This window comes from Mchenga conophoros, linkage group LG14 (genome assembly GCF_057382185.1).
Source record: "Mchenga conophoros isolate Kocher_MC1m ecotype Shallow Benthic linkage group LG14, M_conophoros_male_GT1.1, whole genome shotgun sequence".
Taxonomy (NCBI): Eukaryota; Metazoa; Chordata; class Actinopteri; order Cichliformes; family Cichlidae; genus Mchenga; species Mchenga conophoros.
Window position 1 is genome coordinate 8,721,694 of NC_140539.1, and position 15,503 is coordinate 8,737,196.

At 41.2% G+C, this 15,503-nt stretch overlaps 1 protein-coding gene across 1 annotated transcript in view; it reads right to left on the bottom strand.

The window, feature by feature from the left end:
* Window positions 1-15,503, bottom strand: part of LOC146559205 (calsyntenin-2-like) — a 331,275-nt gene that overhangs the window by 46,539 nt on the left and 269,233 nt on the right. The window contains exon 9 of the mRNA XM_085245053.1: window positions 149-311. Within this exon, the coding sequence (XP_085101179.1) occupies window positions 149-311 (163 nt within the window). The remainder of the gene's footprint in view (window positions 1-148; window positions 312-15,503) is intronic.

Sequence of the window (15,503 nt, forward strand, 5' to 3'; positions counted from 1 at the left end):
ACTTCAAATTACAGTGACCTTCATATTAAAACTTTCGTTTCAGTTGCACTTTTTTTTAATTGCCCACAAGATGAATGAATTCTGTTGAAGAACTTTAACTGAATACCTGCACCGCTCTCTGGTATCATCATCAGCTTTGGCTGCTCACCTTGCCAGCAGGCACCCACTGTGAGCTGAACATCAATCTGTGAGGGGTGGATGGGCCAGTCGTCCGTCACCAGGTAGGGGTCATAGGTCACTCCGTCCACATAGAGCGTCACCACTGGGAACTCCACATTGATGACATAGTAATGCCACTCCTTATCGCATATCTGAGAGGAAAACCCAGAGAGATAAATGGAGCTTGGATTAAAAGGTTATTCAGGAAAGTCACGAGTATCCTGAATCATTTTTCTGTTTTAAGTAACACTTCACTGTTGCCTTGCTGTGATTACATTAAATATGAACTTATTACCACTGTTTCAGGACACCGTCTGAAATTAAAATGGAGTTTTTTAATATCTTTTTACTTGTAGACATTTTGATAACTAGCATTTTACAGGAATGGTAATCATTAATTTAAAAGTGCATTTGATCCTATGTATTATTAAAAAACAGCAATTAAAAATACATATCTCAAAGTAGAATCTAGGAGTCCACCTGCAGCAAGTTGTTACAAAATGTAATTTCTATTTAAGGCTAATTGCACAAGCAGGTTTATAAAATCATGGCTTTGGACCCCTACAGCCGAAAGACTTTCCTTCTGCACTAATTTATATTTGCCAATAAGACTCACACATATAGAACAGATCAGGCATGACAAGAGATATGACAGTCAGAGACAGCATAAAAAAAGGATCTTGATGAGAAGTGCCAAACACAAGGCTGGGGGACAAGAATCGGTCCAGCACAGACTCCAATCTGGCCCTATGGATGGCACAGGAAAATGTGAAGGAGTGTATAAACATTGCACTGGACCCATGGCTGGTTACACTACACCAAAGTAATGAAGAAATAAATGAACTATTACAGGACAGAAAGGTTCTACAATAATAGGGAATTTGGTTTTCTACAATGGTTAGTTAATGTGTACTTAAACCTACTTAGACTGACAGAAAGGTGAGTTTCTTTGGTCCCGCCCACTTAACATCAAAGTGGGTTTTATGTGGCCCATGATAATAAAAAATGAGTTTGACATCCCTGAGCTAGATTGAAAGTGGGTTCCAAAGCAGCTTGCATGTATTCAGTATCTGTAAAGCAGCTTAAACAGTGCACCATCTAAGATGTACAAAGTGTAAAGGTATCAGCAAAACCATCAGCATGATGAGAGCTAGTTTCAATTACTGTTTGCTCAGGTTTCTGCCTTGGGTGTTTTTAATAGAATATGGCACCACGTGAAAAAGAAGCTCCTCCAAGAAGAGAGGTGAACGTTCATGAAACTCAGTACAAGTAGAGGAGCATGAGCAGGCTACTGAACGTAAAAGAAACACAAGCAGCAGCAGCTGTTAGGAGGAACGGATAAGGTGGCCTTTGGGGAAAATCATTTCATGTACAATTAGCCCCCCATGCAACTTTGAATTGAAAAATAGTCACGGTAGCGCATGGGAGCTGACACGTGGATTATTTGTTGACACGAGTGACAGTGACAGTGTGAAGGATACTGCACGAAGAAAGCGTCTATGGATTTTTTCCAAGAGTGAAATCATTCATCACAGAGCTAGAAAAAGCTTGATGAATATTGGCAGCACAGACTTTGTTTAGATGAAACAAAATAGTTCTGACCTTAAACCATGAAGAGAGAAGTGGGAATGCTGCTGTGAGGCTACAGGAGTGCAGCAAGTTTAGGGTAGATTTATAAATGAATGCAGGTTTGTATCTCCAAATGATAAAAGTAAATCGGAAGAAGCTTCAAACGCACACTTTTCTTCATCAAACATTCTGTTATTCAAAACAAGCTTTTCTTCATTAAACATGAAAACAGGGACTGCTTTTATTTAATCATTTCTGATATTTGCCCAGTGCATGCTCAGGTTGTTGTACCCTGTATGCAGTCATGGTAAAAAGAAAATACGCTCTCAGTCACAACTAAGGTTTTACATATCAGGACATAATAAAAAATTAATTTAGTCTTTGCTGGTTCTCAAATTAGATGCTTTTAACAACACAAGACATTATATGCCATCATTATTTATTTAGAATTTAAATATTATTCACAGTCTGACCTTGGAGTGGTTGAGTTTGACATCATCTGTGTTGATGAGCAGCAACAACTGTGCCTCTAAGATCATTGCTGATGTCTTGTGTCCTTGTGTTAACACACACCTGAATGCTGCAGACCAACAAACTGCCAAAACCGCTTTTATAGAGGTGCTCACACTTGCTCATGAGCACTTAATCAAGTACATTTGATTAACAGGACCTGGCTGCTACTTACGCTCTGAATGGAAGCAGTAAGAGTCTGCACTTATATTTACCATTTTCAACCTCAGAATATAAACAGGGTGTACTTTCTTTTTACTATGATGAGAAAACATTTTAAGACACAATATTTATGCTTTGTGCATTTGCTGTGTATTGTGCATATTTTTTTAATGACCTGACTCAGAAAACATCAGTTCAAAACAAGAACAACAGGCTAGAGATGGTTACAGCATCTGATGATGTGCGTTAGTGTCAACAGGAGACAACCAAAGAAAAAAAAAAGAACAGCCTTTATGTCATCGACTTGCACAAAAAATAGACTCACAATACTGAAAACCATTTTAACTTTGTTCTTTGTCAGGGAATACAAAGCTCCCTGTTCACCAAGGAAAAAAACATCCTTTGATCTCATTCTGCTGCCAGTTGCTTCTCATCACAGGAAATGCGTGAAATATGTTGCACACAGCAGATTGACTGACACTTGTAAATCAAGTAATGGTGAAATAACTGACTTGATTTTGGATACGTGGGATTTTAAATGACAGAGGTGATGTTTATGGTGTGTTTTGTTTGGTTTTCATTTTTCACCAGACGTTAACTACAGTAAGAATTAGTAAACTCAAAACCCTCCCTCACCTCCCGAGACCACATTGTGTGGGCGAATAAATTAATATTGCAGTACAGTGTCTCATTTAAGAGGGATGTTTGTTTTCTATTAGAGCTTGCCTCCACTTTGTGATTTAGTGTGGGAAAAAAACAGCCCTTTGTACATTAATTCTTGGCTTGGGAAGTGAAAACTAAATGCTTTCCTCTCCACTAAACGCTGACTGAAATGCATTAGTACATCACCTGTTTAACCTCTTCTGAAAAATGCTTGACTGCGGCACTCTTCGGCATGTTTGACCATTTACCCCGTCCTGCTGTGCAATTTAATTGAGTGCACCGGCCCTCTCCCGCCTATCTGTCTCTCTGTCGTTCCCCTTTTGTCGGCTTTAGGCTTTGCCTCTCAAAACTCACCGGGCCGTGCTTCACCTCTTCCTCTCTTGGCCCCTCTGATACAACCTGCGACAGCCTTTGAACACTCTGCCGGCGGTAACCTCCCTCTCTAGGAAAGAGCACTCTGCAGCCTGCTTATTAGCACCATCCCAGCGCAGCAGATGGGAGTTCTAATCAATCCATTCCATTTTCCCTGTTATTTAGGTGCGAGATGCAACATCTGGCCGACCAGTGATCATCCTGCACAGCTGCTTAACACATATGCGGCACGTCGATCTGCTGAGTCGGTGCTCAGAATTGCAGGGGGATAATGTGTTTGTGGTTTTGATGGTGCTGCATATACGATTGAAACTAACTGCATCGACGTTGATTAGCTAGTTAGGATTTGAGGACATAAAGAAGCGTGTGCAAACACCCTGTGGCTCTAATGTCAGCGGTCCACTGTGCATCGTGGGGTTTTCTCGATTTCATATGTTTGCAAGACTCATACTGAATTCATCCCCCGGAGGTTTGTACATCATCAGTTGGAATTTAAAGTGGTTTTTTTTTTTCCAATCTGGTTAAATCTCAACTACCAGATGTAAAGTCGCTTATGTACACTGCCACACACATGCTCTAATCCCTCTGACATATACACATGCACACTACTGCTTCGTTTCACTTTTTGCTGTGGAGTATTTCAAAGACAGCTCTGAGCACCTAGTGGGTGATTTACTCTTACAGCCTTCAAAAGGGAAAATGGCGCGGTGTTTTTTGCCCAAGAGGACGCTGACTGAGTCGGCTTGTGATGTCAGGTGGAGAGCCCTCTTAAGGGTATAAAGGAGGAGTGAACAAAGTGACGACATTAGGCAAGCAGAGAAAAACAAAGCAAAAAACTATTTTGATAAAATATTTTAGTAGCTGCTGATGGTTTAGATTCTTTCTAAACATTCAAAGTCACTAAATATTTGTATTTTCCCAAATTAAAAGGTTTTAGAAGATACCAGAAAGAAGATTCAACTGGACAACTGCAGGCAGAGGTTCTGTGAATTCAATAAATCATGTATGGATGTCATTTAGATGTAAGAACACCTCTGTAAACAAGACTAAAACATCAACAGCAACCTTCCATTTTATTAATCTTAAATATCAGACCCCATCAGATTAAGCAGTGTGAAAGGGAAAAGGATTCAGGAAATCTAGGGTTGATATGCAAAGAAGACAAGGTTATGAGTTTCACAGTTCTGTGAGATTTCCATCTGGCCAGGTAAAAAAAAAAAAAAAAAAATCTATATAATAATGGTATAGATGTGGACCTGATCCTAACCCTGGTTTGGTAGATGTTAAAAGCTTCCAATACCTCCAATATACACTTTATTATTAGGGATGGGTACCGGTATCCGGTGCCATTATGGCAATAACATTTCGGTGCTTTTTTTTCCTGAAATGTCACACACTTTGGATTCTAGCCAATCATTTTACCTTTGCAAGCGTAGTAGGCGGGCCCAGATACGTACGTTCTTTTAGAGCAGAGCTACAGATTAAAAATGCCCAAGGCGAAGCGGTCAAAGTCTGGCTGTACTTCACAGCAAAAGATGCAAACTCAGCAGCCTGCAACAAGTGCTTTAAGGTGATACTGTGCAAAGGAGGTAACACCTCGAATCTGATGAAACACCTGGCGACGTATAGCATTTTGTTAAAAGCCGAGAAATGCGCTGTATTTGATAGCTTGCTGCGAGACCTCACACCGGGCACATCTACTGCGGGTGGGTTGCCTGTTATCGGACCCGGAGTTAGCAACATCCCCCAAGAACCCGAAGAGGAGAGTCCTGGCCCCTAGCCCTGCCAGTGTAGCAGAAATGATGAGGATGATGATGGCAGCAGCAGCCGTTCTTCTCTGCGTGAGTAGCTTAATGTTGTTCGTGTGTAATTTACATTGAGTAGGCTAACCACGTTATTAAATTAATGCATGTAAGGTGAACTAGCAAACACCGTCGTAGTTACATGTGGCTGTCTTCTTGTTTGATGGCAGATACTCTCTTCATCCTGGCCAAAAGCGCTAAAATGACCAAAGAAAAAGTGGAAAACAGCTAAACATGAGAGGTATTTGGACAAAGTTTGTGTTTTTTCCATTGTTTAAGCACTGCTTCCAGCCAAGAGTGATACCATATATGCCCTATAGCTGCAGAAAAGGCTAACATTGTTATCTCTTTACAAAAAAAAAAGCTGAACATGAGAGGTTTTTGGACCAATTTTGTGTTCTCCATTCTTTAAGCACCGGTTTGAGCACCGTTTAAGCACCGGCACCGTTTCAAAAGTACCGGTTTGGTACTGGTATCGGATAAAACCTAAACGATACCCATCCCTATTTATTATCAATCCCTGCACACCTGCTTAGACAATTTAAATTCAACCAGCTGGGCGGCACAGGTGTCCTACATACAGTTATATAGATGCAGGCCAGGAGCTTCAACTAATGTTCACATCAAACAGCAGAGTGGGGATGAATATGTAACTTTCACCATGATATGGTTGTTAATGCTGGCAGATGAGCTATAATACCTGACTCCTGTTAGCCAAAAACAACAGCTACAGTGGGCACAAGGTCCTAAAAAGGACTCTTTGCAAAACAACTAATTAAATGACAAACTGATTTCTGCTGAAGCTGCCCATGGTAGACTCAGAATAGGCTCAGAATGCATGGCTTCATGGCTCTGACCTTTCTTGCTTTACTTGCAGGCTGCTGCTGGTGTAATGGAGTGTGGAATGCTTCCTTGGCACACACTGCCATTGCTAATACCAGACAAATGTTGATTGAATGCCTCAGTTTATCTGAGTACTGCTGCTGATTATGTGCATCTCTAAATGGTCATAACCTAACATCTTCCCAAAGGTACGTGCAGCATGACAATGCTTTGTCACAAAGACAAAGTCATCTCTGCTTTCATGAACATAAAAGTGACGTTAGTGGAATTCATGGACCCTCGTGGGAGACAGAACTGTGTCCAGCAAACGTCTTTGGGATGTGGCAGAATGGCAGATCTGCATGAATGTACAGAATGTGCACCATGTTAATGCCAAGGATCACTTCTGATGTGACCTGTCAGTGCCGGAATTGGTCCAAAGGTGTGCAAAGAGACAAGCTTAAAGGTGACGTCGCCAAAAACTAAACGAGGTAAGGGTTTTGCTTTACAGGAAGAATTTTGTGACTTTGGAGGGGGCTAATTGAGTGTATCACATTTTATTGTAGGGGTAAGGTTTCTGCCTACAATATTGAATCAGCCCATAGAGAAGGTTTGTTTTGGCAGGAAGATTATTAAAATATCTTTTAGTTACCTTATGAATAGAATTACCAAATGCATAGCCAGCAGTGGACTTATTTCAGTAACATCAGTGCACCAACACACCACGAATGGGAATGCAGACAATACAAATCAATTAGGCTCAGTTTTTATTTCAATGCAAAGAATCATCATTTGTCAAAGTGCTCCGCTGGCGAATTTCTGATGAATTACCTTCCGCTGAAAACGTTGGGGTAATTTTAATATACCATAATCACCACAGTGGATGGTAGGAATGTGTGCAAGTAAACAAGTGAAATCTTTCAGCATGCTATGAAAATCTCTCCTCAGTGTCTCACTAGAATGAAAAACATGCCCACGTTAACACAGCCTTGCTTTTTTTTTAATATTTTATTTTAGTTGCTGCTCTGAATGCAATTTATATCGTTGTTCGCCAATTTTTCCAACTTGCTCAATAAAAAAATCAACATAACTTTACATTATTGGAAATCTGATACCACTGTGTGTAGTCCGAGAGCTGCAGCGCGTAATTTCATTGCAAGAAGCAATAAAAAGCTCGGTGCATCCTGCCGAAACATCCGGTGAATTAATGCTTTGTTTGTGTGAGTGTCTGAGTCACGCTCATTATAGATTTTGCTGTGTTTTTCCATTCTTGGTTTAAATAAAGCTAAAACAACGGTGCGTAAAAATACACAAGCTGTATTTATAGGACTGACAAGACCTGGGTCTGCTTCAACAAGCAGCTGTTCTCTACCAGTTAAGTGCTGAACCAAGACCCAAGGAGTATGACGAACTGCATTCAGACAGGATGATGATGAAATCCAACTGGTGGAGGTGGCACAAGCGCCTGGCATCTTCCCAAAGAAATAAATAATTCGAGTTTGCGGGAGAAAGTAGACTGCTAATAATGAGAAGATGCCAGCTGGACTCGGACAAAAAAGCATTGTTCTGTGTGCATTTGCTGTGTGTGCGAACAGAGGGAGAAAGAGCCATAGAGTCTGCAATGACGCGTAACAACACCCAACAAATCCAGCATCGTTACGTGTCAAACTCCAAAAACTTCAAAGCAGAAATTAAACTTGATGAGAGCACTCCTGACTCGCCTAGCTTGTAGCAAAGCAAAAAGTTGAGTATTCCCTAATCCCTCCACGTTCCCGTTTCTCTGCCTCATGCAAATTGACAGACGGAAGGAATGAATGAATGAAATAACCACACACACAAACAAAGGAGACAGAAGATGTGAAATAACCAGAGGACAAAGAAAGGAACGTGAAAGAGAGTGAGAGTGATGTATAGGCCGGAAACATAACACATCAAAGACCCCTCACCGTCTCTTGGGGCACTTGAGAAGAAAACAAAATTGCTATCTGCCCCCCACCCCCACCCCCTACCCCGTCTCACTCTCCTTTTTCTCTCTGCAGTTTACTCTGTCTCCTTTTCTTCTTCTCCAATGTCTCCATTAGAACTTGACTGAGCAGTTGTTGCCTCAAGTCCTTTGGAGTTGAAAGTCTTAAAGAGATCTGTCATCCAACCCAACCTTTTAACTTCAAACAAGAGATGGAGAAACGAGATAGAAAAAGGTCGAGAATGAAGAGAGATGAGGTGATCTAGGATTGGAAGGTGGCAGGGCAGAGAGATGACAGCACGGGAAGGAGGGAGGCTGCAGATGAAAGAAAGAAAGGGACGAAGAGACGGCGGAGGAAATGAAAACTATATGAGAAAAGACTTTAGGAGGGAAGTACGGAGAGATGAGGAGAACTTGGGAGGAAAAGTGACTCAGAGCTGCAACGAGGAAAACCTTAGAAACAATTATCGAGGCACCCAGCAAATAACAGAAGAGCAGTTCAAAAATGTCCTATACTCTCATGTCTGTGCGCTAAAGGGGAAACAGCTAGTTTGCTCACACTTCTAAAGCTCATACCCAGCAGTTTTTTTTCCTCCATCCGAAGTATCCAGAACTTTCTTTCTGAGTAACTTTTCTTCATGGAGCTAAAAGCTTCTATTAGACCATTGTGTATCTTTCCCAAAGACCTGTGACCATTAGGCAAAGTAGTCCCCTGATGTACAGACAGCTTTGTACTTACAGAACTTTATAAAAATGCAACAACCAGATTACGTCTCCGTCTCCATCACAGTTATGCGATGTCACACAGTCTATGTCTGTGTGACAGGTGGTGCACACACATGGCAGGTGCAGTGGAGAGGATGAAGGGGCAATGGGGAATGTAAAGAGGTGTGGGCAGGTATATGTTTGCATTTCAACTGCTGTAAAAAATAGGAGTGTGATATTATATTTCTGTTGCTCAAAACTGCTAGATCTCTTCATTTATTTTCTGGCTCACTTGACCACCACCACTCATTTGTCTGTCTCTCTTGCTCCTATGCAAAACGCAACCAAAGCCTGCGCTGCCCAATCGATCCACTTCGGAATTCTATTTGTTATCTTTTTCATTTGTTCTGTTGTTTCTTTGGCTTCTGCAAGTTTACTGCTTTTGTTTTTCTTGTGGTTGTCCTTTCTGTGTTAGACCAATCAGCATAGATTTTTTCTGGGCTGTTGTTCAGGAGCACCTACTCCAGAGTACCTATTGTTTTCAAAAAATCCAATCAGCTCTAATCAGCAGACCTTTTGGAACCATCATAAAACTGCCCAGAAAATGGTCTGCTGTTTTCTCAGAGCAGACAGGCTCTGGGTTTAAAGGGGGCTTTATTATTTATTGTGTATATGGACAGCTGGAGACACGATGGGCGAGCAGTCATTCCTGTGATACTTCTTTGTAGTCCTCTGTCTGGGGTGCACTCATAGTCAGTACAAAAACCAGCCAGAGACACAGATCCCTGTACAGGCCCTCACACTCACTGTCTGATGATGAAATTTCAGTCACTTTGACCCAAGTGGATCCTGGCAGATGTTTAGATGGAGAAAGAATAAGGCTCAATACTTAAGGAAACTCATTCATTACACTTAAGATGGATAAGGATATCCTTATGCTTATTTATTAATTACAGCCTTAGGGGTACTCTCTCAAGATGCCTCCAACCTTTATGCTAATCTCAGCTACCTCTCGATGCGAAGTAATAGTTGTAGCTTCCCCCTTTTATTAAAAAACAAACAAAGAATCTTAATTCCCACACTGACCGTTTTATTTTCACATCATTATATTTCGAGCCTTATTTTAGCACCATGAAGTAAAAAAGAAGACTGTTGGCAGAAGAGGGAATGCAAACCATGTTACCAGTGCCAATCTCAGACTCTTTGTTAACAGAATACATCATGACCTTTGAACTACTCTGTGAAGAGCCACTTTTACTTTTGAGAATGTCATCGCTTTCGCTACCACATGAGGTCACATGGGAAGAAAATGTAAAACTGGTCAGTGGAAGAGCTGGAACCAATACCCACTGCTCTGTTTCTGCTGCCCAGCCTCTATAGCCTTAGCATGCCTCAACCAGTTTTTTAACTTGGAAGTGCAACTCTCTACAACACTGATAAATTAGTGACGTTAGCAATATTAGCACAACTGTGTCATGCTAACTGTGTGATGGCAGGATTTGCGAGTTTTACCCATTTTAAATAGACCACCATTGATGGGAGCCATTCTTTGCCATGCTTGCAGGGATGTCTGTCAGTCCATCTGATCGCTGCTCCAACAGTCCAGGATAAACTGCCTCAAACAACTGTAGCTGTTGGCCATTTGTCCAGTGCTTTGGTTGATGACCAAAGCAAAATTGACATTTCTGCTCAGCTCACTGTTAGTTGTCTTAAATAATTATGTTTAAGCTGAAGTTCCTTGCATTTATCTTTACATGATTATTTAATTGGCAACTCTGGTAAAAAACAAATTTAATGCAATCTAATCATGACGTTATTTTCAGCACTTAATGCGACGTGACTGAGGACACATATTGAAAGACGGTTTAAAGAGGAAGTAAAATAGGTGGAAGAATGGAGCAATGGAGGGGGGCCTTTAAGGCATGCTGGAGGAAAGATGCACAACAGAGATTGATGAGCACTGGAAAGAAGGTGACTTTACAGACGGCTGTGCGGGGGGAGGGGAGACCAGGGAAGGAATAAGAACGCTATAGTGCAGGCGAAGTGGAAACAGAGGTGTAAAATAAAGGGATCTGACTGGCTGGGGGATTGGATGTTGAAGCACCAAACAAATCTGGAAATGATCCCATTATGACAGAGAAAGAAGGTCATTAGCATAATGTAGCCTTGTGTTTAACAGGAGGATCAATGACAGGGTAAAAAATCCACATATGGGCAGTGCAAATGCAAAAATTTAGCAGCAGAAGTAAAGAGAATATTGAATTTATCTTTGTTAATAAAGGGAGTAGATCTAAAAAGAGCATAGGGGTCAAAGAGACAAACAAATTCAGACTGTTATGCAGAAGTATGATGGTTTCATATCTACAAGGGCAGTGACAAGAACCTGAGGCATCTGATATTTAGAGAACAATCAGGCAACATTAAAGTAGGAGCCTACTCACAGACATCTGAGGTTGAATTTGGTATTTTGTCTCTCTCACAACAAAAAAACAGTAAAACCGAAAAAGAATCTCCTCCAAACAATTTTCTTTTTTTGTACAGAAAATTTCTACATACCACAGAAACCTGCACACCTCAGTCAATGCCAACTCCATTAAAGCAAAGGCTCTTGTGCAGGCCAAGCTGTCACGCTTCAGAAATACCCCTACCCTTCAGATTCATTAGCAAAGTGCCGTTTGCTAACACATAATTGCTATAAATCATCGTCAGCTCCGTGTCAACATGGAAAACATTATCATGTCAATTGTTGTAAGCGTCCAAAACCGGGTGTCTGAGAGCCCATAATTACAAAAATAGAAGAAACAATTAAAAGAGACCGATAGCGATGGAACTCTTTGGTGTACACAGGATGTTACTGTATGCATCCCCCAAATTGTGTGTATGTATATGCGTGTGTGTGTGTTTGTGTATATGGGAGAAGCACTTGAAGGTGACTATGAATTACCGGCTGGCAAAAGTGACTAATTAGAGTAGCAATTATACAGCCGCTCCCGGCAGAGACTGGGAGTCAACAGCCAAATGACCTCTCCAAGAGCTCATAATGGGTTGCCCACATAAATAGGCACACATACACATGTGCACACAAAAGCACAATAATAACCACCAGGTTGTTAGGCTACGTGGCCATTTCAGTAAGACTGATCACGCTGATCGTGTCAATGTCGTGCTGGATTTCTACATGCAGAGATGCAAAATGGTTAAAACACGGGGACTTCTTTGTACTTAAGTGGTTTACAGGTCGTAATATAATGCATACAGTATGCAGTATGGTCAGCTGGTTGGACAAAGACGAAACAAATTTCCTCTTTTTTTCAGTTCTGCGGGCCATGAAGTCAAGCTCACCCACAATACCGGCAAATCAGGTGATCTCAGTCCCAGCATGCATCAGCTGATGGATCAGCTGATGGATCGGCTGCTGCGTGCACATCCAAAGGGCCATCCCATATAGACTTTTAATCTGCTTTAATCTGGCCACGGTTGCAAGCCACTTTGCAACCTAGCGCTGCACCAGCGCTGCCTTTAATAGTGTGTCTGATGAAGTCTGATGTTCTTTCTTTTTCAGCAAGATTATTTTAACTACCGCACACTTTTGGAAAGGTTACTGGAAATGCCAATTTGAGTGTTTTTTTCCATTAAAGAAAAAAGCTTTTAGAATAATGGAGAAAAAAAACTGAGGTACCATGGAAAATCAAAACACTTTGGTACATTGTCATAATCAAGCCATCAACTTGTTTTATCAGCCTAAATTTAACATTAAATACTCAATTTGCCTGCTTTTTGCCATATCTCCAGATTTAATTAACATTGCACCAGCCACATCTGTTCTCTCAATACAAGGCACGCCTGACAGAACACGATTTTCACAGTGGTGGTTCCCCTCAAAGAGAAGTGTTTCTGACATTTAAATGGCTTAGGAGGCAAATGCTGGGCTTTATCTGTTTGGATTTTATACACTGCCTTTGCTGAAAGTTTAAAAAAATGAGGTAACGTTAGGTACAGATGCTCTACTTCGTGCCTGCATTCTAATTACATTTTTGTACTTCAGGAGCTTTTTGTGGCCACTAATTATGATTACTTTAGCCCCTCCAGTGCAGCTCATTTTGCCGTGAGTCATGAGAATAATTTTCTGCACCACTCTCCTAACAGATCTGTGATTTTAAGTTGTTCATTTAAAGATAGAGGGAGAGAAATTAGGCACAGGGTGATACTGGAAATAAGTTGTCAGTGGTTATCTGTATAGCCTGCAACATGACTGCACTGAGTTGTACATGCTCTTTTTATTTTAGACCTTCAGGTAGGGTGAGCAAATTTAAATCTAAATCTAATTCTAAATGCAGGAGAAGAAATATTAGCGTGTGGGACAATATTTCATGCTTGATAAGGGTTTAGAAGTGATCCATGTACTTTTAAGGGCATCACTGTAAATACATGAAAGCCCTCAAGGGTTAAGCCACTCTGAGAACGTTAGGTATTTAGATGCTTAGATGCTTGTGGCAATTGTGAACAGACAAACACAGATCGAGAGGGTTCCCAATTCCCCAAATGACTCAATATGATTGTCAGTGGCTCAGGGGTGCTGTTAATTTGTGGGATGGCTGTTAATTATCTATCAGAGGTGCTCCTTATTAGCTCACATGTTTCCTTAATAATTCTTTATGAATAAAACAAGTCTATTTCAAAGCAGGAAACAAGACAGGGGAAATGAGGAACGAAGTACTGAGCTAATCAGATGGGAATAATAACAATGGAAAAAACAGCGTAAGCAGAGAATGTTTCCAGTGGGAGGACATTTCAGCCTGTCGTATAATCGAAAGGAAAACAAAAGGAGTGAATCACTGCAGAGTGCTTTAATACCTGCATCAAACGAGAGCATTTTAGTTCTTCCCCACCGCTGTGCACAGCTACTCTCCACTTATACACTGCCCATTTGAATGTGCCTGTGAGAAGATTAAGAATCACTTAAAATAGATGTGTGTGAGACAGATGAATTAAGGGAGGACACTCCTATCAAAGCCGACAGTCTAAACCCCACAACGTGAGTCAGTCAGCATGCACACGGTCCTTTTCTTTTGACTTTCTAGCTGTCTAAAAACACATTGCACAAAAACATCATTTCTTAGTGCTAGTTTTAGAAACACTTTGGCCCACATACAATTTTCTGGTTCTCAGAGTCCCAGGAGCACTTTGCTTTGGTCTCTTAGCAAACAGAGAATACTCAGTTGCAGAAAGCGGGTTTTACCTCATTTCACCCCAGTGGATCCCCGGTAGGATACTTGGGCATCTCTGCAGATGAACGCCAAAATCTTAGCTGTGCTGCAGCATCAGCTGTGAATCACCACTATCTGTACTGGTATCCAGAATTAGAGAAGTGATATTGACAGGATGCAAACAGACTATATTTAGTATTAGCACTGATGGAGATGGATTGTATTCTCATATCACTGTTATACATCGCTGCTGTGGAGAGAGTGAGCAGCTTCCGGTTCCTTGGAGTACATCTGGCTGAGGATCTTACGTGGTCAGTACACACAAACAAAACAGTGAAGAAGGCGCAGCAGCGCCTCTTCTTTCTCAGGAGACTGAAAAGATTCGGCATGAGCCCCCGCATCCTCAGGACCTTCTATCACTGTGCCATTGAGAGCATCCTCACTGGATGCATCACCACCTGGTATGGCAACAGCACCGCCTACAACCGCAAAGCTCTCCAGCGAGTAGTGCGGTGCTCTGAACGGATAATTGGAGGTGAGCTTCCCTCCCTCCAAGACATCTACAGGAAGCGCTGCCTGAGGAAAGCGGGGAGGATCATCAAGGACTCCAGTCACCCCAGCCATAAACTGTTCAGACTACTTCCATCAGGAAGGAGGTTCTGCAGCATCCGGTCCCGTACCAGCAGACTGAGAGACAGCTTTTTCCACCAGGCCATCAGACTGCTGAACACGTCATAGACACCTCAGCTTCACTACTGGAACTTCAACATTATGCACTCCATACTGTATATAAATGCCACTTGTTTTGCACATATTCAACTCTGTATATTTTATATATTTTATTATTATTATTATTATTATTATTATTATTATTATTATTTATTTATTTTTTTTAAAAATTTTTTTTAACTATTTAATTTGTAAAAATGTGCATACACACACACACCACACACACACACACACACACACGTAGGAAAATATTTAGTATACACATCCAGAAATGCATACACTATTATATATTGTACATATATTTATTAGTTTCAGGTTGGCCATTCTTGTATTTTGCTCGTTTGTGTTGTTGTGTTTGCACATCTCTGTTGCTTGTGGGGCTCGCACACAAGAATTTCACTCGCATGTGCTGTGCCAGTGTGCCTGCACATGTGATGTGACAATAAAAGTGATTTGATTTGATTTGATTTGACATGATATGAAGTCTAGCGAGTGTCTACCCTTACGGTACCCCCCCTCTGTTTTATCATCTCCTACTTTTATTCTTTAGTCTGTGTGATATGCAAACACACAGCGACAGTTAAGCGTGTTGCTACAGTACTTCGATTTGAAATCAGACGGAAAGTCTCTGATTTAAGTTTGGAACCGGACCAGATAGAAACGCAGGAAAGTCTAAAATTGTCAGCAGGGACTCGTGTACAATATGTGCTAAGATTTAAATGGGATTTGTTAAGGAGGAAAGCTGGGGACCCCCCTGTGGGTTGAGAGCCATTCATATTAATCACTCCTTTAGGCTACATTTAGAGCAAAACAATTTGCAGTCACGGGTATGTTTGGATC